Below are 27,450 nucleotides of genomic sequence, written 5' to 3'. Positions count from 1 at the left end.
AAAGAGGCTGCAGAGGGTTGTAGACTCAGCCAGCTCCATCACAGGCACAACCCTCCCTGCCGTCGAGGACACCTTCAACAGGCAGTGCTACTTCACATTACTACCATCGGGGAGGAGGTACAGGAGCCTGAAGACCCACGCTCAGCGTTTCATGAACTGCTTCTTCCCCTCCGCCATCAGATTTCTGAACGGTCCACAAACGCTACCTCATCATTCCTCACTTGCACTATTTACTTATTTTTGCAACTTACAGTAATTTTTAATGCCTTGCCACAGAACAACAAATTTCACGACGTATGTCAGTGGTCATAAACCTGACTCTGATTCCCACCTCTCAGTCTCCTGCACTCTGCAGGAATGAAGTCCTAACCTGTCCAGCCTCTGCTTGTAACTCAGTCCCTCAAGTCCTGGCAGCATCTTTTCTGCATTCTTTGCAGTTTTATTGAAATGAGATTTATAATAGTGCACATAAGTAAGATTTATAATAGTGCACATGCTTTGAGGGAGTAAAGTAGATGTCCCCATCCCCATAGAAAATGCAATGTTTGCACAGCGTGCCAGTGCAGGGGAGAGGGTGGGAGGGCTGGCTGCTGTGTGAGGCTCTGTGCTCCCGCCCCTCCCCTCCCCTCCCCTCCTCTCGCCGCCCGGACCCATGTAGCACCATGACCGGCATCGCCGCCGCCTCCTTCTTCTCCAATACCTGCCGCTTCGGGGGCTGCGGGCTGCACTTCCAGACCCTGTGGGAGCTCATCGAGCACATTGAGGACAACCACATCGGTAGGGAGGTGGGGCGGGAGGGGGAGGAGGCGGCGGCCGTGGATGTGGATGGGGCGGGCGGTGGTGGCGGTGGAGGGGAGGAGGAGGCGCCTCAGCGCCGCGCTCCGGCTCCCCGGGCCCCGCGGGCAGCCGCGGCTCGCGTGGAGCGGCCGCCCGCTGGGTGGGGGCTCCACACCGGGCGGGAGGGAGGCCGCCAGTCGCGCCCCCCTCCCGTCCCACCACCCTCCCGTCCCACCACCAGCACCCACCCACCAGGGGGCCAGGCTTTCCACCCGATGGGCCCTCCCCCACCTCCCCACCCTTTGGGCTCGCAGGCCGCGCACTTCAACCCTGACCCGCTTCCCCTTCCCTCCCTTCCCCTCCCCTGCCCTGCCCCGCCCCGCTCGCCGCTTGGAGGGGGTGCGGTCGCCGGCGGAAAGGCTCGGCGTGGAGGGCGGCCAAGGGGAGGGAGCCGTAGGCCCGGGTGGGTGTCATAGCAACGGCTGCTGGGGTGGGTGGTGGAGGTGAAGCTGCCCGGGCCTGGGGCTTCCTTACCCCACCACCCCCACACCCCCTCCCCCCTCTCTCCCTCCCCTCCCCCCCTCTCCCACCTCCCTCCCCCCCTCCCACCTCCCTCCCCCCCCTCCCCCCCCTCCCCCCTCCCCCCCCTCCCCCTCCCCCCCCCTCCCTCCCCCTCCCCCCTCCCTCCCCCCTCACCCCCTCTCCCCCCTCCCTCTCCCCCCTCCCTCCCCCCCTCTCCCCCTCCTCTCCCCCCTCCCTCCCCCCCTCTCCCCCCTCCCTCTCCCCCCTCCCTCCCCCCCTCTCCCCCCTCCCTCCCCCCTCTCCCCCCTCCCTCCCCCCCTCTCCCCCTCCCTCTCCCCCTCCCTCCCCCCCTCCCTCCCCCCTCCCTCTCCCCCCTCCCTCTCCCCCCTCCCTCTCCCCCCTCCCTCCCCCCCTCTCCCCCCTCCCTCCCCCCCTCTCTCCCCCCTCCCTCTCTCCCCCCCTCTACCCCCCTCCCTCTCTCCCCCCCCTCCCCCCCTCCCTCTCCCCCCTCCCTCCCCTCCTCCCTCTCCCCCTCCCTCTCCCCCCTCTCCCCCCTCCCTCCCCCCTCCCCCCTCCCCCCCTCTCCCCCCTCCCTCCCCCCCTCTCCCCCTCTCCCCCCTCTCCCCCTCCCCCCTCCCCCCTCCCCCCTCCCCCCTCTCCCCCTCCCCCCTCCCCCCTCCCCCCTCCCCCCTCCCCCCTCCCCCCCTCCCCCCTCCCCCCCTCCCCCCTCTCCCCCTCTCCCCCTCTCCCCCTCCCCCCTCCCCCCTCTCCCCCTCCCCCCCTCTCCCCCCTCCCCCCTCCCTCTCCCACTCTCCCCCCCTCCACACCTCTCTCCCCCTCCCCCTCCCCCTCCCCCTCCCTCCCCTCCCCCTCCCTCCCCTCCCCCCTCTCCCTCCCCTCCCCCCTCTCCCCCCCCCCCTCTCCCCCCTCTCCCCCCCCCCTCTCCCCCCTCCTCCCCCCCTCCTCCCCTCCCCCTCCTCCCCTCCCCCTCCTCCCCTCCCCCTCCTCCCCCTCCCCCCCCTCCTCCCCCTCCTCCCCTCCTCCCCCTCCTCCCCCCCCTCCCCCCCCCCTCCCCTCCCCCCCCCTCCCCTCCCCCCCCCTCCCCTCCCCCCCCTCCCCCCCTCTCCCCCCTCTCCCCCCTCTCCCCCTCCCCCCCTCCCCCCCTCCCCCTCCCCCTCTCCCCCCCCCCCTCTCCCCCCCCTCTCCCTCCCCCCTCCCCCCCTCCTCCTCCCCCCTCCTCCCCTCTCCCCCCTTCCCCTCCCCCTCCCCCCCCCTCCCCCCCTCCTCCCCCCCCCTCCCCCCCTCCTCCCCTCCCCTCCCCTCCCCCCCTCCCCCCCTCCCCCCCTCCCCTCCCCCCCTCCCCTCCCCCCCTCCCCTCCCCCCTCCCCTCCCCCCTCCCCTCCCCCCCTCCCCCCTCCCCTCCCCCCCTCCCCTCCCCCCCTCCTCCCCCCTCCTCCCCTCCCCCCCTCCTCCCCCCTCCTCCCCTCCTCCCCTCCCCCCTTCCCTCCCCTCCCCCCTTCCCTCCCCTCCCCCCTCCCTCCCTCCCCCCTCCCTCCCCTCCCCCCTCCCTCCCCTCCCCCCCTCCCTCCCCTCCCCCCTCCCTCCCCCCTCCTCTCCCCCCTCCCCTCTCCCCCCTCCCCTCTCCCCCCTCCCCTCTCCCCCCTCCCCTCTCCCCCCTCCCCTCTCCCCCCTCCCCTCTCCCCCTCCCCTCTCCCCCTCCCCTCTCCCCCTCCCCTCTCCCCCTCCCCTCTCCCCCTCCCCTCTCCCCCCTCCCCTCTCCCCCCTCCCCTCTCCCCCCTCCCCTCTCCCCCTCCCCTCTCCCCCCCTCTTCCCCCTCCCCCCCTCTTCCCCCCTCCCCCCCTCTTCCCCCCTCCCCCCCTCTTCCCCCCCTCCCCCCCTCTTCCCCCCCTCCCCCCCTCTTCCCCCCCTCCCCCCTCTTCCCCCCCTCTTCCCCCCCTCCCCCCCTCTTCCCCCCCTCCCCCCCTCTTCCCCCCTCCCCCCCTCTTCCCCCCCTCCCCCCCTCTTCCCCCCCTCTTCCCCCCCTCCCCCCCTCTTCCCCCCCTCCCCCCCTCTTCCCCCCCTCCCCCCCTCTTCCCCCCCTCCCCCCCTCCCCCCCTCTTCCCCCCCCTCCTCCCCTCTCCCCCCTCCTCCCCTCTCCCCCCTCCTCCCCTCTCCCCCCTCCTCCACCCCTCCCCTCCCTCCCCTCCCTCCCCTCCCTCCCTCTCCCCCCCTCCCCCTCCCCCTCCCCCTCCCCCTCCCCCTCCCCTCCCCTCCCCCTCCCCCTCCCCTCCCCTCCCCTCCCCCTCCCCTCCCACCCCCTCCCCCCCACACCTCCCCCCTCACCGCCCCCCTCACCTCCCCCCCTCACCTCCCCCTCCCTTACCCCCCTCCCTCCCCCCCCCTCCCCCCTCCCTCCCCCCCTCCCCCCTCCCTCGCCCCCTCCCTCCCTCCCTTATCCCCTCCTCTTACCCCCCTGCCCGCAGGTGTGTGCAAGGGGTTTGCACCTGAACTCTGACTCAGGGCTCCAGCACTGTCTCCTGCTTTTGGGCAGAGTCAAATGTGCAAAACCCTTGATTGCCTTTGAGTACTTGAGGGGATTTGAAAAGTTTGGGTAGCATTTTAAATACATTTCTTTGGTCTCTGGGAAAAGTTTGTTAAATTTGGCCTGTTGAACATTTAAACCATGTAGGCCTGACCTGCTCTAGTTTTGACACAGTGGCAGCATCTGGAATATGTTTCATATGGTTTTGTGTGTAAACAGGCAAAGCATACACTAAGTTCTGGGTACGATGTCTTGCACTTCAACTGGTGCTGGTGCCATGACTGACAGCATGTGTTGGTCATCGTTCCTTAGCAGCCCTCACGATTGCTGCTTGAAGTCAGAGTTGGATGAATTTAAATGTGCACAGGATCTGCATCTATTTCAGGATTTTTCTGTAAAATGATTGGAACGTTGATAGAATATGTGCTCTGCAAGCTCCTGCTTCTTCAGTGGTCCTGAAAAGAATGACATAGAGGAGTACCCCTCCAGATTTGCAGGAATTATGTGAACTGCTGCTGGACATCATTTCACTCCTTCTGTTTTTTTGGAGGTTGACATGCAAGATCAAAGCATACATGCCCTCCCCAGCTCTAAATGCCCAGATCCCTCTATTTCCTTAATTGCCAAAAATCTATTAAATCTTAGGCCTGGATTTCTATTTCCCAATTCACCTATCAATGTAAACAGACTTATCTATACCAAGTGCCAAGGTCCATTCATCCAGTCTGCTTCTCTTTCAGCTCTGATCCTGTTGATGTTGTTGTATTCAGGACTTGTGTCTTCCTAACCTCCCATTTTCTACTTCACAATTTCTTCCCCCACCACCACTCCACCAGCCAAACATGAATTCCTGCTCCATCGGTTCTCTCTGCCACACATCCAAACCCCTTTCTCATCAACACAAAAGGCACTGGAGGTGCTCAGTGGGTCAGGCAGCATCTATGGAGGGAAATTGACAGTTGACTTTTCGGGTCAAGACCCTTCATTAGGACTAGAAGGAAAGGGGGAGATAGCTAGTATTGAAAAGGTGAAGGGAAGAGGTGAGCAAGAGTTGGCAGGTGATGGGTGAATCTGGGTGAGGGGGGTGATAAGACAGATGCTGTCAGAAGCTGGGAGGTGATAGGTGTAATTGACAAAGGGCTGGAAGGTCTCCCAATCCGCATGCAACTGGATGCAATAAATAACACCCATCGCTCATCCATCCCCACCGATCCTCCTCCCTCTCCAGGTGCTTGCTCCTGTAACCATGCTAAGTGTTACACTTGCTGCTACACCTCCTCCCTCACCACCATCCAGGGCCTAAACAGTCCTTCCAGTTGAAGCAGTCTTTCACATGTGAATCCATCAGTGTTATTTATTCCATCCGGTGCTCCCAGTGTGGCCTCCTCTGCATTGGTGAGACCAGACGCAGATTGGAGGACCAATTTGTCGGACACCTCCACTCCATCTGCTGTGCCAGCCATTTCAATTCTACTTCACGTTCCCACACTGTCCACGGCTTCCTCTGCTGCCAGGTCACGCCCAAACAAAAATTAGAGGAACAACACCTCATATTCCTCCTGGGCATTCTCCAACCTGACAGCATGAACATTGAGTTCTCAAACTTCTGGTAACCACTCCCCTCTGACCCTTTTTCCCCTATTTTGCCACTTTTTTCTCTCTCCTCTTGATCCACCTGGCTCCCATCACCTTACGTCTTACCCCTCCCCTCCCCTCCCCTCCCCTCCCCTCTCCCTATCCTCTCCATCTGCCCATCACCCACACACATTCCTCCCACCAGTCCCCCTCCCTACCTCCCTCCCTTTATTCCGTGCACCACCTTCCTCTCCTATGATATTCCATCATCTTCAGCCTTTGTCCCTTCTGCCTATCACCTCCCAGCTTTTGACATTATTCCCACCCTCACCTGGATCATCCTGTTGTCTGCCACCCCTTGATCCACCCCTTCCCTCCATCTTTTTATACTGGCTATCTCTCCCTTTCTTTCCAGTCCAGATGAAGGGTCTCGACCTGAAACATCAACTGTCTGTTTTCCTCTATAGATGCTCCCTGACCCACTGAGTTCCTCCAGTGCCTTTTGTGTTGCTCCAGATTCCAGCATCTGCAGTCTCTTAGGTTTTCCCTTTCTCATCAAGTCCCAGTTTCCTTTTTCCTGAACCCTAATCTTCATTGACATGTTTGGTGGTGAGACCATCCCTAAATGCTTTCTTGCCCCCTCCTCTCCACAAAGAATATATTTTTGGTTTCATCTTGCCCGAAACACCAACCACCACAGAGAATTCCAGTGTCCCAAGCTGACGGGATGCTTACCCCACTCCACCTTTGCAATCTTGACTTCTTGGCCGTCGTGGTCAGAGCTGCCCTGCCAATTTCCTCCCTTGCATGCTGGCCTCTGGAACATCCTGCCTGAACCCTGTCCTCCTGTCTCTGGGCTGGTCTGCCTCATGTCCTCCCTGATTATGTCCTGGCAGCTGCCTTGTCATTCCCTCTTCCCAGTTAAGGCCTCTAGGCTGCACTGCCTACCTTACAACCTCCCCTCTCTTGTGGGGCCCCCCCCTTAACATCCCTGAATCCTGACTCCTTTGCTGCCACTGTCGATCCCTGCCCCTGTCCCTAACTCACCCACCCAATAAGTCTTGCTATTCTCCCTAATCTCTGTTCACTATTTCCACCCAAGCCTCATACTTATCCCTCTCTTCCTGTTAACCACCCTATTTCTATTTCGACTGCATGCCAAGTCAGTGATGGCTCTTGTTCCAAAATGCAAAGGGCTGATGATGTGCCATGAAATCTAAAAGTAGTTTTCCAACAGTACACAGGAGACTCGACAGTCTGAATTTCATCAAGTCTCAGATGAAACTGATGAAATCATTCTGCAGATGATAGGTTTGATACACTTGCTTTCAGGGTACATGAAAGCATGCTCCGGAAAAATAATTGCAGGCTAAATCCTGGTGTAATAGACACTGATGTAAAGGTGATTGTAGATCAGTAATTTCAATTTATGAGAACTTTGAATAATGATGTGTTGAAATAAAACCCCCTGGCAGACTCAGGAAAATCATTACTGGTATGGCAGATGATGTCCAATCTGAATATCTATGATTTGAAATATCTGATATCCAAACTTCATGAAGCAAGTGACATAAAAAAATTAATGAAGTACAATTTTAAAGTTCTTGCATAATTTCATATTAAGTTTTACAAGTACATGAATACTATAGCATACAAATAAAAATATTTAAAAACTCCATCAGATGCTGTGACGAGACAGGGGTACCATTGATCTATCATCCAAATATTGCATGGTCCCAAAAAATTGAGACCAAATACTTGTATCACATAAATATTCTGATCTGAATGATGATAGCATATGCTATACATTAGCAGAAGCCAAAATTTTATGCATACAATATAAAAATAGAAAAAAAAATCAGTAAATGAAGAAAGCATCTGTAAAGAGACCAAGATGCCAGTGACCTTTCATAAGAGCCAGGGGAAATGTTAGGTCAAACAGGTTTTGAACAATGTTTAAGAATGGGGTAAAGAGCAAACCAAAAGGGTGGGAGTCAAGATACTTCCTTTGACAAAAGGAATAATGGGAGAAGTATTTATATTTATGAAGATGCTTCTCCTTGGAAAGTAATCAATATATCAATTGTTTAGAAATATTTGATTATTAATTACAATGTTAATGCCCAGAGCTAATACTTAGTATTTTATAAGTCATCTAGAACATTGGGGAGGGCATCTGCTTTTGTTAAAATTTTTGACCAAGTTGTACTTCAATTAAAAGGGTATCAGGATTGTCCAAGGGCCTATGCACTGTTCTATAGCATTGAGTACAAATACCATCTTGGCCTTTGAACTTTGTTCCTACACAGAATAATAACTGTAATTATTAGCACATTGCAAATTAAGATCATTAAAAAGGTTTGACATTAGCTCTTATTCTGAAAGCAACTGTTAACATATTGACTTATCTTTTGATCTTTTATTGACACAAATCAGTGTAAATGATTAATCTACTGGTGGAAGAGTGACAGAAGGGCTGAATGATGAATAAGTAGGTTGTGAAAGGTTTATCCACAAATGGTGCCCTGAGTAGTGTTTCTTTGGGACTGATGTATCATAAAGGAAAATCTGTGTGCAGGATATAATTATTTATAAGACAAGCTGTAATATTTCTTTGTGATATGAATTAGTCCTATCACAAGTATTATTAGTGAAATGTTACATAACTTATCTCAGTTATCTCAGCTACAGAAGGTTGTTCATTGCTGCCCTTCATGCTGTTAGCAAATGTAAACAAAAACTGAGCAAAGATAAACTATCTCTATTCTGACTCTATTCTTATTTCCTGAAATCTGTCTGTAAGAATTAAAAAAAAACATCTGCCTGCATTTCCTGTCAATTAAATATTACTTCCTTTGCAACTTGTATTAGTATATTCATCATAAATTCACATTGATGAAAACGGCCCATGTAAATTTGTCCCACAGTAATTGTAATGTTTCACCACTTATGGTGACTCAGTTTGCACCTCTCAACTTTAATCCACAACGTAGACACTCCATTGGGCCTCAACCAACTCTGTACCTGTTTCCCAATGTTATAAGTTTTGGTTTATAATTTGATTAATAAATCTGTTTCTACAAATCAGGAATAATTACTCTGAAGTGGAGGCCGAAATACGTTGCACACTGTGGTCTAATCCTGTCTCTAACCCTTCTGCACTTTAAGATTACACATGCAGCTTTACAAAACTCTAGTTAGGCCACACTTAGAGTACTGTGTTCAGTTCTGGTCATCTCATTATAGGAAGGATGTGGAGGCGTTGGAGAGGGTGCAGAGGAGATTTACCAGGATGCTGCCTGGATTAGAGAGTATTGAATTTGAGGAGAGGCTTAAGGTGCTGGGGCTTTATTCACTGGAAAGGAGGAGGATGAAAGGAGACATGATAGAGGTATATAAAATACTGAGAGAAATAGATAGAGTAGACAGTCAACGCCTCCTTCCCAGGGCACCAATGCTTAAGACGAGAGGGCATGGCTTTAAGGTTAAGGGTGGGAGGTTTTTCACCCAGAGAGTGATTGGTGCATGGAATGCACTGCCTGGGGTGGTGGTGGAGGCAGATACATTGAACAGATTCAAGAGCTTGTTGGATAGGCATATGGAGGAGTGTGGGATGGGGGGATATGCGGGAGGAAGGGGTTAGGTAGTGTGATGGTGGTTTGATGGACGGCACAACATGGTGGGCCGAAGGGCCTGTTTTGTGCTGTATGGTTCTGTGGTTATGATCAAGAGTTCCAATGTCAATGGTTGTACAACTTAATGCATTTATAATATTCTAAATTCTTGATAACTGAAGAATGTTTGGAATGATCCATATGTACATTTAATAGACTGCTTCCAAAAATATGATGTATTGTTGACTTTAGTCATCATTGGATTCAAATGATTATCCTGACCTTAAACTTCATGTTACATAGAAGTTTTGTTGCAAATGCATTGGGTGGTATGGTGTTAAGCTGTACAGAATGGAGAGCACTTTAATTCCCAATTTATATCTATCCAGGTTGCAGCTGAAGTTCCACAATGTGCTTTGTGTCTCCTTATCTTGGGACCTGATAGTTCACTTACAGTTTCTGCTTCACGTTGCTAGCCTGTCTCCTAGAAAATGCATGTTTTGGGGCATTGAATATGGACTGGATTATATTGAGCTCAAATGCATCGTGCAGGGGAATACCCTCATAAAAAGAGAATTAGCTGTTGGGTGAGAGAATTGAACATTGGGTGAGGTACTGAAAGCCTGCTGAAGTCCGTGAAGTTACACCCAGTGGACTCCAATGTCCTCAAAGTGGGGGGGGAAGAAAAACAAATAAAAAGTTTTAGTGTGATGTTATGCTTGGCTGCCCCCCACCCCCACAAAATGGACACCTGATGGTCCTCGCATCTGCATTTACTGAGGCCTGACACTCGCAGCCCAGTGTCTAAAGGCGTGGTCTGGCCAATCAGGTCCTTGAATGATGGACTGAGCAGGGCCCAATTCCAAACTGCCAGTGGTGGGGTCTCGGCAGCTGCAAACGGCCTCTTTGGGCCAGATCTTGCGCCGGCTGCGTCACCTTGTGCAGCCGCCCAGCTTGCTGTGGCCCTGAGCCCCTGGTTGGGCAGCCGGCTGCACCCCCCACCTCCTGCACAGCCCTGGCAACCTCTGACATTAAACAACAGTTAGAATAAAATATGTAAAAATTCATCTTCTGGCAATGAAGAGCCTCAGTTTGGGTTCTCCTCAACTAACTTCTTTTGCGGGTGGTGCAGAAAAATAATCCATGCATGCAACTTGGGGTCTTTCTGGATGACGTGCTGCCCATCTTACTGGAGCGTCTGCGGGTTTCTGGCTCTCCCCCTCCAAGCATCTTAGCGGTTTACTGGAAAAATGTTTAATTTTTGATGTAAGTTCCCATGCATTTGTTTAGGAGGGTGGAGATGATGACACGTGTGTCAACAAAATAATGATGTCCACATTTCAAAAGCTGATTGTTTGTTGCTTTCAAGACCTCATGTCCTGAAATATGCCAGGGAAATGCTAATGTTTAAGAATGCACGCAATGACCAGAATTGCACAATTCTGGTCACCTCACTATAGGAAGGATGTTGAGGCTTTAGAGAGGGTGCAGAGGAGGTTTACTAGGATGTTGCCTGGATTAGAGGGCATGTGCTATCAGGAGAGGCTGGACAAACTTGGGGTCTTTTTCTCTGGAGTGGCGGAGGCTGACGGGTGATCTGTTGGAAGTGTATAAAATCATGAGGGGCATAGATAGGGTGGACAAGCAATATCTTTTTCCCATTATTGAGCAATCCATTACCAGAGGGCATGCATTTAAGGTGAGAGGGGGTAGGTTCAGAACAGACGTGAGGGGTATGTTTTTTTACTGAGAGAGTGGTGGATGCCTGGAATATGTTGCCTGAGAGGGTGGTGGAGGCAAATTCATTGGGGGCTTTTAAGAGGGGCTTAGATGGGCACATGAGTGAGAGGAAAATAGAGGGATATGGGCATTCTGTAGGTAGGAGGGAATAGCTATGTCGGCACAACATTGTGGGCTGAAGGGCCTGTTCTGTTCTATGTTCTATGTAACTAGGAACAGAAGTAGGCTAACTGACCATTCTAGCCTGCTCTACCATTAATCAAGATCACGGCTGACTTATTCAGCTTCATTTTCCTGCACCCTCCCCATTCCCCATGATTTCCTTAATAGCCAGAAATATATTAATCTTTTTATTGAATTAACTCAATGCCTGAGCTTCTACTGGTGGAGAGAATTTCAAAGACTCACCATCCTATAAGTGAAGAAAATTCTCTTTCCCCTGGTGCAAAATGGCCGACCCTTATTCTGAGCTGTGACACTCTGTTCCAGACTCCTCAGCTGGTGAAACAGTGTGATCATCTTTCACTTTGCTAAGCTCCAGACAATACAAGTGCATTCCATTCACCTTTCCTGGTGGATAGAACCTCCTACTTTTCTTTTCCCTTTATTATTTTTTTCTTGCAACTTTTCCGGTGCCTTTATATTCTTCTTATAATATGGAGTCTAGCATTCTTCTGTGAAGTCCAACCAATAGTCTACACAAATCAAACATTATTTCTCTGATTTTAAATCCTCAGGAAATGAACCTTTTTTTTTGCTTTATATGACTTTATTAACCAAATGTTTTGTCGTTTGTGAATCCATGCCCTCGGATCCTTTCATTCCTTTCACAATTTTTAAACACATTTTCAAAGCAATATATGACCTTGCTGTTCATCCCATTCAAAATTATCACCTCACACTCATCTACATTACTCTCTGCTAATTGTGCACTCATTCTTCATTAATTAATGTTGTTTTCTTTTTTTTTGTTGTCCTCCTCTGCATTTGCTATACCCCATCCTTAACTGAAATAAAAACAGAAAATGCTGGAAATGCTCAACAGGTCAGAAATCATCTGTGGAAAGAGAAGCAGATGCTGCATGGCCTGCAGAGTGTTTCTAGAATTTTCTGTTTTTATTTCCAGCATCTCCAGTTTTTGATAACACTTCATGTATGATGTCACTACAGACATCGAAATCACTTCCACTTGCAGGACCCAGATCATTTATTGTAAGTAGTGAACAGTGGTTAGACCATCAATCCTTGCGGGATGTCACTTCTCACATTCTGTCAATCTGATTAGCCATCACTAGCTTCCTGCTCTGTTTTGTGTTTTTAAGCCTGCTTCTTATCCATTATGGCAATTTCACCCGTGCCCCCCCTCCCCTCCCCTGAATCCACATGTTTTAGCCTCGGCCACATGCCCACTACAGCATTAAAGGCCTTTATTACATCTGCTGCAATCCCCTTATCAACACCTTCTGTTACTTCTTCAAATATTCAGTGATTGGTAAGAGCCTTTTATGTAGTCGGTGCTACTATAAACTGTTTCAGTGGGTTTTTTTTCTCAGTTTAATGATTTTATTATCTTTCCAATAACAAATATTAAGCTAATTGACTCATAATTTCCTGGTCTTGCTTTGTATTTTAAAATTTTGGGTTTATTCTAGTTGTCTATCAGTGCCCCCATAGTATTCTTTTTCATATTTTGTTTAAAGTGCATGAAATAGTGCCTTAGCTTTCTCTTCTCTAACAGTATACATTCAGATCTGATCCATATTTATGTTCTATACATTTGAACTGTGATAATTATCTTGCCCCTTGCTACCTTGAATGTCCTTTTCATATTTGTATTGTCTCCTCTAATTGTGTGCCTACCATTAAAGTCTTCCTGATAAATGCTAAAGCAAAACAATTATTTCATATTCATGCTATTTCTACAGAATTGGCTATGAATTTCTGGCCCGTTTTGTAGCCTTCTCCCTATTGTGTCTTTTGTTTTTGTGTCTACAGTATAGTTTATTTGTTTTAATCTTTGCTAAATAATTTTGCATTTCCCTTTGCCTGCCTAATTATTTCTTTTTCCAGTTTTTTTGTTCCTGTCATTTATTGTCTATGTACTTAAATACTTCTTTGTAGTATTACATTGTACTTATTTACCCAAAGTGTGTCATGACTAAATGTTTTATTTTTCCATGCTTTGCAATGGAATATAGTTCTGTAGATCACTGTTTTAAATATTTCCCAATCATTTTCAATTTATTCATCAAACTATTTTTCTAGTTTATTTTTCTAGATTCCAGTCTCATCCTCTAAATAAGCTTTCTTCAGTTTATTGCTTTGGTAATAATATCTTTCACAGTGTTTACATTAAACCTTATCACAATGTGCTTGCTATTGTCTGGATTTTTTTTGGTTTATTACCTGTTTTTAGATTCTTTAATGCTCCTTTTCATATTTGGTATTTTGCATACTGAATAAGAATGCAGTTCTGCACACATTGTAAGCACTCGCTTCTCACTGCAGTTTTGCTATGTTTTTTGCTAATCCTCTGTACTTTTTAACCTGCCCTTTTTTTCTTATATTTTCACTTTTGCTTATATATTTTTTCCCCAGCCTGACTTTTACTTGTTGGCCTCCAGTGCACTCTGCATCAGTGTTCTCTATTTTAAATCTGTGTGCATTCTGTTCCTGCTGTCCGTTGGGCATGTCCTTTTTCCTAATTGCCATTTGTACAGCTACCACAGCCCTCAACTTCCTTTGAGTGATCCTGTGCTCTCTGTTGCCTGTCACTTCACTTCTCCATCCCACTCTCACTCTGATCTGTCTGTCTATGGCCTCCTGTGCTGTTGCAACAAGGCCCAAAGCAAGCTTGAGAAGCAACACCTCATCTTCCACCTGCAGCCTGCAGGACTTGATCTTCAACTTCACATACTTTGTCTGTGTCAGAATTGGCCATTCTGCTGTAAGTCATCCATCTGTGATATTGGGTCATTTTTCTTTCCCCCTCTTCATTAGTGCAACCTGACCTGCTGACCGATCTCACAGTCCTGCTTTTAGCATGTAACATAGACAAAGAAGTGTAAATATGTCAGCTTCTCAATGCAGTAAGGGATTATTATTTTACTGCAACATGGTCCTAGACTTGTATAATGTCAGCAAAGAACAAACACCTTCTTCAGCACCCTGTCTAGCTGTGTCACCACTTTAAGGGAACTATGTACTTGTATCCCTAGGTCTCTCTGTTCCACAGCACTCTCCAGGGCTCTGCCATTTAAAGTGTAAATGTTGCCCTGGTAATAACTTCCCAAGATGCTACACTTCACACTTGTCCAAGTTAACTTCCATCTGCCATTCCTTGACCCATTTTCCCAGTTGATCTAGATCCTGTTATAAACCTAGATAACCATAGAACCATAGAACCATACAGCACAAAACAGGCCCTTCGGCCCACCGTGTCGTGCCGTCCATCAGACCACCCTCACACTACCTAACCCCTTGCTCCCGCATATCCCTCTATCTCACGTTCCTCCATATGCCTATCCAACAAGCTCTTGAACCTGTTCAATGTATCTGCCTCCACCACCACCCCAGGCAGTGCATTCCATGCACCAACCACTCTTTGGGTGACATCCCTCTGACATCTCCCCTGAACCTCCCACCCATAACCTTAAAGCCATGACCTCTCGTCTTGAGCATTGGTGCCCTGGGAAGGAGGCGCTGACTGTCTACTCCATCAATATTTTATATACCTCTATCATGTCTCCTCTCATCCTCCTCCTTTCCAGTGAATAAAGCCCTAGCACCTTAAGCCTCTCCTCATATTCAATACCCTCCAATCCAGGCAGCGTCCTGGTAAATCTCCTCTGCACCCTCTCCAATGCCTCCACATCCTTCCTATAATGAGGCGACCAGAACTGAACACAGTACTCTAAATGTGGCCTAACTAGAGTTTTGTAAAGCTGCATCATAACCTCGCGGCTCTTAAACTCAATCCCACGACTTATGAAAGCCAACATCCCATTGGCCTTCTTAACTGCTCTTTCCACCTGTGAGGCAACTTTCAACGAACTGTGAATATGAAGATTGCTTTAAATCTTTTTAACCAAGCTCTTGCTGCCTCTTATATTTCCCCTGATATTTTTAGATGCTACTTGTTGTCAAACTTTATTTTGAAGGGCCTTGGGAAGTTTTACTATGTTAAATTCCCAATATAAATACATTGATGAAATACATTAATAACTGCTGGACCACTACAGCAGTTCTGTAGGTACAGATGAGCGTGCAAAAATTATATGAGATGCGCTGCTCTGATATACTATATTCAATGTACATCCCAGAATTGGAGTTAAAAGATTGATCTGTTTGCTATAACTTTTTCGAATTGAAATGATGATATGTGGTGGATATAAAACAAAAAAGAATGAGTATGATATAACCGCACACTCAAAGTGTTTAACTGTAAGTAGGAAACAAATATCTACACCTATTATCTGAAAAACTTTAATCAAAAATTCATTTCCAAGTCATTTGCTAACTCTGAGCTGTGAAAAATTGTGTAATTTCTACCTGTATGAAATAATGATGCTCAACAGTCTCAATGGATGCACAATCATATAAAGGAGTTCCTATGCAGTTGCACCCATTCATGAAATGTTAACCTTCTTCACTGTCAACTATACCACCAATTTTGGCAAACTTAGTAACCATGCCAACTACATTCTCATCCATATTGTTATTATAGATGTCAAACAACAGTGGACCCAGCGCTGGTCTGGTCACAGGCCTCCAATCTGAAAAACAACCCTCCACTACACCCTCTGACTCCTACCACCAAATCAATTTTGTATCCAATTGTCTAGCTCACTCTGGATCCCATGTGATCTCACCTTCTGGACCAGCTTACTCAGCTGGTTGAGCAGCATCTGGTGGGGGAAATGCATTGTCAATGGTTTGGGTTGAAACCCTGCATGAGGACTGACTGAAGAGGGGACATAGCCAGTATAAAGATGAGAGGGGGAGTATAACAGGAGCCAGTAGGTGATTGGTGGACCAAGGAGGGGTGAAGGATGATGGGCAGATGGAGCCCAGTAGGGGAGAGGGAGGGGTGGAGTTGGGAGACAGAGGCTGGTGGATGATAGGTGGAGGCAGGCAAAAGAAATCAGAATTAGCCGGGGGGAGGGGGGTGACGGTAAAGACAGCTGCTGCTGCAGGACCTTGTCAAAAGCCCTGCTAAAGTCTGTGTGGACAATGTCTAACGCCCTGTCCTTGTCAATCCAAAGTTCCAACAGCTCAGCAACTTTAACATTTGAGCAGTGTGCTCTTCCTCTTCGGAAATCAGTCTACCTTTGAAGTCTACCCCACCTTTGAAGTGTGGGTATAGAGGGGGACATGGACACAGAGGGTCACCTTCCCCCACCAACCTATGTCTCATAAATATATTCCAACCCTTCCATGTCAACCCTCCATGTTGCCTGTCTGCCTTTTTTCCCCTCTGTGAAACCCTGTCACTCCTCTCATTCCTTGTGTTCCCCATCCGTGTTGCCATCCATATTCCCTTTTTGTGACTTCCCTGTATGTCTTCACTCTTGTGTCCTTATCCCCTCTGTGTGTGTCTCCACGTCTTCCCTACTCTGCACCCCCATTTGCCCACTGCCCCTCCCTTTGTATTCCACCCTCCTCCATCCACTTTCCTGTTCCTCTCATCCATAAGCCCCCAGTTGTCACTATCATCCCCTCTGCATTTATCTCTTTCCCTGCTCCCGTTGTTAAGTCTGTGTGTCCTCTCACAGGTCTGTCCATAGCTCTCTTGCTCTTTAATCTGTAGTCTCTAGCTGGCTGGCTGCTCCCATGTCTCATGTAAATGCAGTTTGGTTGAAGAATAGAAAACGTTGATTGTCTGCCTCACACAAACCAATTAGCTCCTGTCAATGTTCTTAGTTACAGAATAACCACTTTGAAAATATTAGTAAGTATGAGCAGAAGGAAGTTTGTATTTTAATGAACTGTTTTAGTTTGGTAAGCTGGTAGGTGCCTTATAATTAGTTTATTATTTTTAACATGATATTCCTCTGTACATTGACCACTGTTTCTGGCATAGAGCAAAAGTTGTCAGAAATTATTATTATTATTATAAATAGTTACTACTATTTATAATAGTACAGGTGTTCCCCGCGATATGGCCACTTAGGTAATGAAAATTTAAGGAGTGCAAAATCACTACCTAAAAATTTGAGATACCGAATAAAGTTAGCTCTCATGAACTTTATATGTAAAAAGTAAATAAATAAACACAAAATTTATTTTTATTTAACTTGCGTTTCCTGACACATGCACAGGTAATGCAGCTTTGTGTTACATACGGACAGTTTTCTACGAACATAATCTCCCCGTAATGTGGGGTTGCCTGGTTTCGCTGCATTGCTTTTTGCATCTTGTCTCCCATTGTAAATGGTAGTACTAATGGTATTGAAAGTTAAAAAGAAAGAAACCAGATAAAATTTATTTGATTTCATGTGTAGTAGTTAATATAGAATTCATCTACACAGTTTTCACTGATAATTCACTGATGTGACAAATTTAGAAATTTCTCAAATATTTGAAGATGTATGCATTTCGTTTTGAAGCATGCTTAAAGACAGAATGCAATAATTGTATTATACAATCAGGAAATAAACAGATATTGTATCTGAAATAGTTTTAGACTGTGACAATGATGACAAACTCATTTATTTGTAACAGTTATATATTGTAAGCAGCAATTGATGGTTTTGAGGAATTTTAAGTGTAATCTCCAGGTTCTAATAATTATTGGAAAATACTTTGAGCTAATCTCTGATACAATTTGTGGTCCTCTGAACTGTCCAATCACTTTTTTTATGAAATGAAAGCTTTTATTGATTTTTGTAATGCAACGAAAACTTCAATTCAAGCAAATATGTACAATCTTAGTGTAAGAGTAATAATGGATGAAGTATATGTATTACAGTGATACAAATAGCTTTTGCCAAAATTCCAAGATAAAATGCTGGGCTGTTTTCCAGAGAACTCATCATCAATTTCATACTTATTTGAAACAACAAAATACCAGACGTGTAAGTCACGGTAAATTTCTAATTATATGGTAAACACCGGGGAAGGTCATTTTGTTTGAAGAGGTGGAGAAAGAGGCCCACAGTGAATTTACTGAGACCCTACTCTGTTAGTCCCCACAGATTGAATTATCGTATGATATTTTTCATGGATTCAGTGTTTTTTGTTACTTGGCATCACCTTCACATAAAATACTTTGATGAAATCTTTTACAACACAAGTAGATGCAATTTCTTTTTAAGCTTGTTGAGGTTTGGCTTTGAGTCACAAGGAATGAAGAAATAGAAGCAGGAGTAGGACATTCAGTCGCTCATGGCTGCTCTACTGTTCAGTAAGATCATGGCTGATCTTTTACTTCAGCACCACTGTTCCTGCATGAACCCCATATTCCTTGATTCCTTTAATATTTAAAATTCTATTGATCAGCAGTTGGTATGTCTCAAATTGTGTCATGGGAACCACATGAAATAAGCTGTTCTGATAGTTATCAGTTGTGTTAAAAGTTAACACTTGCCCCATTTGCAATTCATTCCCCCAAGAGGCATGTCAAAATGAACAGGCTGATTCCTTTGCATTATCTTAGACATTCTCTGCTGTGCTGCACCTTGTAATTGACTTTTGCCTCAATGGTCAAAATTTTTACACCTTTCCAGTCTTTTCTTGTGTTAGATAGAACATTGCTCCTGAAGTACATAACATTGCTTTTTGAGTGGCCCTATTTTTGGAAAAATGAAATCCAGTCACCCTTTACTGTTGAAAATGAAATTAAAAAAGTAAATGCTGGGAAACATTCAGCAGGTGGGGTCAGCAATTAGTGGAAAGAGAAATAGAGTTAATATTTCATATCGAAGACCCTTTATTGATTGATAAGGCAGTTACAGTTAATTGTTGCCTGAGCACAGAAGCACCCTCTCAGTTTCTTTTACATAAAGTAATGCATATACACTAAGGATTTAGTCATTCTCACACCATGCACATCAGGAGTATCACCACTAACTAACTTAAAATATGGATATTGTAGTCTGCACCCTTAGAGGGTCTGGTATTTCTCTGGAATAATCAAACTGTGCTTATTCATTTCGCTTAAGTATCTGTGCTGTTCATTGATTTAGGCAAAATATTCTCACTTATGCTTAAGCCTTTTACCGAAAAGGAGTTGGGTGGGAGAAAACAGTTTGGTAATGGTTAGTGATTTTGCAGATGACACTAAACTAAGTGGTATGGTGGACAGTGAAGAAGGTTATCAAAAATTACAGAAGGATCTTGATCAGCTGAGTAAATGGGCCAAGGGATGGCAAATAGAGTTTAATTCAGATAAATGTGAGGTGCTGCATTTTGGAAAGTGAAATCAAGGTAGGAATTTCACAGGGCACCAGGAAGTGTTGTAAAGCAAAGCGACCTTGGAGTTCAGGTACATGGCTACCTGAAATTGGAGTCACAGCTAGACAGGTTGGTGAAGAAGGCTTTTATTTGGCCTTTATCAGTCAGGGCATTGAGTATAGAAGTTGGGAGGTCATAGTGTGGTTGTACAAGTTGCTGGTGAGGCTGGAGGCCGCACTTGGAGTGTTTTAATCAGTTTTAGTCACCCTGCTAGAGGAAAGATGTTATTAAACTGGAAAGAGTGCCGAAAAGATTTATAAGGATGTTGCCAGGACTTAAGGGACTGAGTTATAAGGAGAGATTGGACAGGCTAGGATTTTTTTTCCTTGGAGCATAGGAGACTGAGGTGATCTTATAGAGGTATATAAAATCATGAGGGGCATAGATAGGGTGAATGCACCCAGTCTTTTTCCCAGGGTTGGGGAATCAAGATCTAGAGGGCATAGGTTAAGGTGAGAGGGGAAAAATTTAATAGGAACTTGCAAGGCAACTTTTTTTTAACATAATGAGTGGTATGTATGTGGATTGAGCTGCCAGAGGAAGTGGTTGAGGCAGTTACAATAACAACTTTCAATAGACAGTTGGACAGGTATGTGGATAGGAATGGTTTAGCAGGTTATGGGCCAAACGCTGGCAAATGGGACTAGCTTGGATTGGTATCTTGGATGGCGTGGACCAGTTGGGCCAAAGGGCTTGTTTCCGTGCTGTATGACTCTATGCATACTTGAGGATCTCAGCAAATTAACATGTGGTATTGACTAGCCTCACGTTCTAATCAATATGATTTGCAACTGAGCTTAAAAGGAACATGAGTGCATTTGGAGAGAAAATGACTGAAAATCTTGCAGAACCAAAAGACGACAAATCCCCAGATCTCAATATAATGCACCTTTGTACACTGGGGAAACCGAGGAGGAGATGGCAAGGCAGTCGCTTGTATGTTCACTGAAGTTTCATGGAAGAGGAGATAATAACAGAGAATTGGAGTACATGTAATGTTGTGCGTGTGTACAAAAAGGGATAGAAACAGAACAGGCCTGCACTTTCATTTTTACTCTGTCAGAGACAAATCCCTCTCCACCCTCCCTACAGCTTAATAAGCTTCTTTTCACAGCATAGGAACAGGCCTGTCAGCCCACAATGTCTGTGCCGACCATGATGCCAATCTAAACTAATCCCATCTGCCTGCACATGGTCCATATCCCTCCATTTCCTGCCTGTTCATGTCTGTCTAAATACCTTAAATGTTGCTATCATATCTCCTTCTACCGCCATCCCCGGCAGCATGTTCCAAATACCTACCACTCTCTGTGTAAAACAAAAACTTTCCTCACATGTTTCCTTTAAACTATCCCCCTTCTTGCCTTAAACCTATGCCCTCTAGTATTTGACATTTCCACCTTGACCAACAAAGACTGACTATCTATTTTATTTATACCTCTCATAATTTTATATATTTTTATCAGGCCATCCCTCAGCCTCTGATGCTCCAGGGAAAAGAACCTAAGTTTGTCCAACCTTATAGCTAATGCACTCCAATCCAGGCAACATCCTTCTGCATCCTCTCCAAAGCCTCCTCAACCTTCCTATAGTGTGGCAACCAGAATTGCACACAGCATGCCAAATGTGACCTAACCAAATTTTTACCCAGCTGCAACATGACTTCCCAACTTTTATACACTCTGTGCCCCAATTGCCATACACCTTCTTTACCACCCTTGTGTTGTCACTTTCAGGGACCTATAGACTTGTACACATACATACATCAATCCTTCTAAGGGTCCTGACATTTACTGTAAACTTTCCTCTTGTATTTAACCTCCCAAAATGCATCATCTCACTGTCTCAGCCCGAAACGTCAACTGTTTATTTCCCTCCATGGATGTTGCCTGACCTGCTGAGTTCCTCCAGCACTTTGTATATTGCTCCAGATCTCGCATTTGTCCAGATTAAACTCTATCTGCCACTTCTCTGCCCAAATTTCCAACTGATCTATATCCTGCTGTATTCTTTGACAACCTTCCTCATTATCCACGACTCCACCATTTTCATGTCATCTGCAAACTTCCCAGTCAGACCACCTACATTTTCATCCAAATCATTAAGATATATATTACGAACAACAGAGGTCCCAGCACTGATCCTTAGAGAATACCAGTTGTCACAGACCTCCAGTCAGAAAAACATCTCTCGACCACTACCCTCTGTCTTCCATGACCAAGCCAATTTTAGATCCAGTTTACCAGCTCGCAGTGGATCTCATGTGACTTAATCTTCTGGACGAGCCTACCATGATAGACCTTGTCAAACGCTTAACCAAAGTGCATGTGGATAGCATCCACTGCCCTACCCTCATCAATCATTTTTGTCACTTCCTCAAAAAAAACTCAAATCAAATTTGTGAGATAAGACTTCCACTGCATAAAGCCATGCTGACTACCCCTAGTAAGTCCTTGCTTTGCCAAATGTGAATATATCCTCTCCCTAAGAATCTTCTCCAGTAATTTCCCTACCATTGATGTAAGGCTCACGGGCCAATAATTTTCTGGTTTGTCCCCATTACCCTTCTTAAACAAAGGGAGAACATTGGATATTCTCCAGTCTTCTGGCACATTGCCTGTGGCCAAAGATGATACAAAGATATTTGTCAAAGCTCAGCTTGCTTTCCTTAGTATTTTGAGGGCTTATCGATCTTAATGCTTTTCAGGACACCGAACACTTCCTCCTTCTTAATAATTGACAGGCCCTAGAATATCAACATATCTCTCCCTAATTTCACCATCATCCATGCCCTTCTCCTTGGTGAATACCAATATAAAGTCCTCATTAAGACCTCATCCACTTCCTCTGGAATAAATCCCCTCCTACGAGCTACGCTTTCCCTAGCTACCCTCATACTCCTAATATAGGTATTAAGTGTCTTGGGATTCTCCTTAATCCTACTTGCCAAGGACATTCCAATGGGTATGTCTTCTTGGTATGCATTTCACAACTTTTTTTTTGTTGTTCTCACTCTAAGTGCTCCCATTCACTCATTGACCATATAACCTTGTTTACAGCTTATCCCCAGGGTCACCCGAGGTCAAACCTATCAGAGACATCCTCCTCTCCACCTTCCCTGCAGCTTAATGTCTCCTCCCCAGTCCTGATGAAGGGTCTTTGACTTGAAACATTAGATCTGTTTCTCTTCCCACTGATGTGGCCTGACCAGCTGAGTATTTTCCAACATTTTCTGTTTTTATCTCAGATTTCCCACATCTGCAGTTTTTTTTAATTTTCATGATATTGTTCACCTTCCATTTTGTGTAATTCCCAATGCAAATAGAATGGTGATCATGTTCTTAAAGAAGAATGTTTCCAGCTTGCCATGATTAGTGTCAAGTGAAATTTATTACAATATTCAAAAAACCTAAATCTGACTCCAGTTCATGGTCATACTTCATTTTGATTAGTTCAAATTTCATGTCTGTTAAGTAACATAAATCAGAAATGGCGAAAGTAAACTATTAAATTTAGAAAATGAAAGATTTACTCATAATTTTGGTTGAAGCATTAGAAACCTGCAATCACACAAAGTAACCTGAGCTTAACAAATTGTTCAAAATATCTTATGAAGAAAAACTGCTATTTTTACCACATTTCCCCTGCTCAGAAAGAGGATTCTAAGAAAATAAATATATTAAAATATATATTTCACACTACTTTGAGACTTTGAACCTTTTCATTATATTCTTTAGGGATTTAGCTGTTCTGAAACATTCAGCATTTTACTTATCCTGGCATATTAAAATCTCAGTAATGACATTTTCCTGCATTGTAGAAAGTACTACAGTACCTAACCAGTATACAGTCTCCAGCAGTGCTTCAGTGTGAGACTGAAGAAAATTATCAGAAAATACTGAGAGACAAAACTGTAAGCAGATTGCTATTCCAAATATGTTTTTAATAATCATTAGCTTATTTGTTTCTTAACACTTGGGAAGAGATTGTTAATACAGGGTACAATTGTGGGAAGAATTCAGAGGCTATACCTGAGTTAAATTTGCAGGTAAACGTAACAATCTGAAAAAGTTAAAAGTGTACTTAATGTACTCATTGGCTAATTAGTAGACCACTTCATTTTACTTGTGGTCAGAATTTGAATACTACTACACTTGGCAGTCTTTCCTTTACCTGCAACAGCCTCTCAACTTTTGCAAGTTCCTGTCTGATACCATCGAATTGTTATAAATGGAGAGACCTCAGGGTACAAGTACACAGTTCCTTGAAAGTAGGGTCATGGGCAGACAAGGTGGTGAAGAACACTTGCCTTTGTCAGATGGGGCATTGAGTTCAAAAGTTGGAACATCATATTATGGCTGTACAAGATGTTGGTGAGACTGCACTTGAAATATTGTGTGCAGTTTTGGTCACCTTACTGTAGAAAGGATGTGATTAAGCTAGTGAGGGTGCAGGAAATATTCACAAGGATGTTGCCAGGACTGGAGGAGAGACTGGATAGACTGGGACTCTTTTCCCTGGAGTGGAGGAGGTTGATCGAGGACCTTACAGAGGTTTATAAAATCATGAGGGGCATAGATAAGGTGGATGGTCACAGACTTCTTCTCAGGGTAGGGGAGTCTAAAACTAGAGGGCATAGGTTTAAGGTGAGAGGGGGAAGATTTAAACGGGACCTGAGAGGCACATTTTCACACAGAGGGTGATGGGTATATGGTTTGAGCTGCCAGAGGAGGTGGTAGAGAAGTACCAGTTGCAATGTTCAACAGATATTTGGACAGGTACATGGATAGGAAAGGTTTGGAGGGATATGGGCCAAATGTAGGCAAATGGGTCTAGCTCAGGAAGAGGCCTTGGTTGGCAAGGATGAGTTGGGCCAAAGGGCCTGTTACTGTGCTGTATAACTCTCTGTCCTTCCTATAGTGTGGTGACCAGAACTGCACACAATACTCCAAGTGCAGCCTAACCAACATATTGCACAACTGTAACATGATATCCCAACTCTCAGAGCCTTGGGTAGACAGGGTGATGAGGAAAGCCTGTGTTCCTGTTCTCTGTTCAGCAACACTCCCCTGGGCCCTGCCTTTCACTATGTATGTCTTGCCCTGATTCAACTTCTCAAAATGCATCACTTCGCACTTAATCTGTTAAATTCCATCTGCCATTCTCTTGCCCACTTTCCTCGTTGATCTATATCCTTTTGTAACCTTAGACAACCTTTTTCACTGTCCACTGTGCCACCAATTTTGTTGTCATCTGCAAACTTACTAATCATGCCACCTACATTCTTAACCAATTCATTAATAAATGTGACAAACAACAAAGGACCCGACACCAGTCTCCACAGCACACCACTGGTCACAGGCCACCCATCTGAAAAACAACCCTCCACTACCACCCTCTGCCTCCTACCACCAAGCCAATTTTGTATCCAATTCACTAGCTCATCCTGGATCCCCTGCACTCCAACCTTCCCAACCAGCCTACCATGTGGGACCTTGTCAAAGACCTTGCTGAAGTCCATGTAGACAATGTCTACCACCATGCCCTTGTCAATCCTCTTGGCCACCTCTTCAAAAAAAAACCTCAATAAAATTCATGGGACACTATTTCCCATGCACAAAGCCATGCTGACCATCCCTAATTACAAATCCTTGCCTTTCCAGATGCAAGTAAATCCTGTCCCTCCAAATACCTTCCAGTAAGATTACTACCAATGATGTAAGGCTCAGTGGAGCAATCCTCTAGTCTTCTGGTACCTTATTAATGGCTAATGAAGATACAAAAATTTCTGCCAAGGCCACAGCAATTTCCTCTCTTGCTTCCCATAATATCCTCTGATCCTTGGTCAGGCCCCAGGGATTTATCCACCTTTGTGCATTCCAAGACCTCCAACATCTCCTTTGTAATGTTGATATGCACCAGGATAATCACTCTTCCCTCCCCTGAACATAGAAGCTTCCATGTCCTTCTCCATGGTAAATACAGACAAAGAGTATTTATTTAAGACCTTGCCCATCTCCCATGGTTCCACACATAGATCACCAAACTGACCCTTAATAGGACCTACTGTCTCTTGAGCTAACCATTTGATCATAATATACTTATAGAATCTTTTGGGATTCTCCTTCATCTTGTCTGCCAGGATCTCACATGGTCCCTTTTTGCCCTCCTAATTTCCTTCTTAAGTGTTCTCCTACATCCCATACACTTGCTTGATCCCTGCTGCCTCTACCTGACATATGCCACCTCTTTTTTTCTGATCAGTCCCTTAATATCCCAAGTCAACCAAGGTTGCCTAATCTTGCCAGCCTTGCTTTCCACTGTAACAGGGACATGCTGGCCCTGAACGCTTCCCATCTCACTTTTGAAATCCTCCCACTTTCTAGGCATCCCTTTACCTGCAACAACCTATCCCAATCAACTTTTGCTTTTTCCTATCTGATGCCATTAAAATTAGTCTTCCCCAATTCAGTACTTCCACTTTATGACCAGTCCTACCTTTTTCCATAACTATTTTGAAACTAATATAATTATTGTCACTGGTCCCAAAGTGCTTCCCCACTGACACACTCTAATTACAAATCACCTCATTTCCGAAGAGGAGGTCGAGTGTAGCCCCTTCCCTAGAAGGGTCATCTACCTATTGCTTCAGAAAACTTTCCTGGGCACACTCAACAAATTTTGCCCTATCTAATCCCTTAGCACTAAGACAGGGAAGTTAAAATCACTTCCTATTACAATCCTATTATTTCTACATCTATCTGTGATTTTCCCTACGTATTTGCTCCTCTAATTCCTGCTGACTATTGGGGAGCCTATAGTTTAATCCCATCAAAGTGATCACCCCTTCCTTATTTCTAATTTCTACCCATATGATCTTGATGGATGTTCTTCCCCTCCCCCCCCAAAAGGATATCCTCTTAAAGTACTGTTTAGATGTTCGCCCTAATCAGTAGTGCAACTCCCCCTTCCTCTTTGACTTCCACGTCACGTCAGAAGCATTGATACTCCAGTCCTGCCCATCCTTCAACCATGTTTCTGTCATAGCTATAACATCTCAATCCCAAATGCTTATCCATGCTTTGAGTTCATTTGCCTTGCCTGGAATCTTCTTGCATTAAAGTAAATGCAGTTTAGCTGACCCACAGTCCCTGTCCGGCCCCTGCCTACTGGACTTGGTCGCTCTAGTTTCTCCATTTCCTCAAAAGTTGAACTAATATCAGCCTTTCTATTTCCTCAAGATTTAAACTAATATCAGCCACTTAATCCTTATTTCCATACAATGAATCCAGCACCATTTCTGTTAATTAATACAAAACATTCATAAACAGTGGTAGTTTACATTTACTTTGTGGCTGATTTTAAAAACTCTTCTGAAAAATGTAATTATTAGCTTTCTTGGTTCATATCAAAGTTGACAGCAGTTTTTCTGCAATGAGAAGCCAAGCAAAACTTCAAGTTAGTGCTTTCCATTATTTATACTGAAATTGCTGAAACAGTTACTGGCTAAGATGTCGCAGTGAAAGTGATTGGGCATGCCACTGTCCTTGAAGAACGGTCCTCATGAAAATCTACTGCTTTTCTTCCACTACCTCCCATCCCTTAACCCAACCTGATAGAGATTTGTGTTCCAATGTCACTAGGTGTCAGACATTCAGTTCAGAGGATCCCTTGTCTCCAGTCACCCTGTGATATCACTCAGGCAATCACATTTAAAAGCCTTGACATCAAACCTGGATGGAAAAAACATGTTTAGCTGTTATTTTAAACATGTTATAGAACCAAAAGTACTGATTGGAGCCTACGTATATGATTAAAATAGAAACTCAAGTATCCAATTTTAACTAATTTGGAAACATTTTAAATGCATTTCAAATAATTTTGTGAGAGTTGCAAAATTAATTTTTATTGGATTACAGAGTTTGAAAAATAGTAATTATGACAGTATACCACTTTAAAAAATTCTGTAACTGTTATATATCTGTTCTTGAGTTTATAAAACCAGCCACATCTTTAATTTTATTGCTTTGGAGAGGAATGTATTTATGCAGCTGCAAGGCATAAACAAAACACTGTTGCTCGGAAAATCCATTCTCTTTTGACAGACCAATTATTTTTTTTCCTTAAGTACTTTACCTGCAAATGTCCACCTTTCTCATTCCCACAACGTTCTGCCTTAACCTGATCACTGTTAGCAACGCAATGCACTATTAGCGATGAATGGTA

The 27,450-nt window shown here is 45.5% G+C and overlaps 1 protein-coding gene across 1 annotated transcript in view; it reads left to right on the top strand.

The window, feature by feature from the left end:
• Window positions 1-644: 644 nt before the first annotated feature.
• jazf1b (JAZF zinc finger 1b) overlaps window positions 645-27,450 on the top strand; it is a 183,224-nt gene continuing 156,418 nt past the window's right edge. Inside the window, exon 1 of the mRNA XM_052016205.1 lies at window positions 645-777. Within this exon, the coding sequence (XP_051872165.1) occupies window positions 663-777 (115 nt within the window). The 5' untranslated portion in view covers window positions 645-662. The remainder of the gene's footprint in view (window positions 778-27,450) is intronic.

This window comes from Pristis pectinata, chromosome 5 (genome assembly GCF_009764475.1).
Source record: "Pristis pectinata isolate sPriPec2 chromosome 5, sPriPec2.1.pri, whole genome shotgun sequence".
NCBI lineage: Eukaryota > Metazoa > Chordata > Chondrichthyes > Rhinopristiformes > Pristidae > Pristis > Pristis pectinata.
The sequence above is the reverse complement of the archived record's forward strand: the minus strand, read 5'-3'. Positions and strand labels throughout refer to the sequence as shown.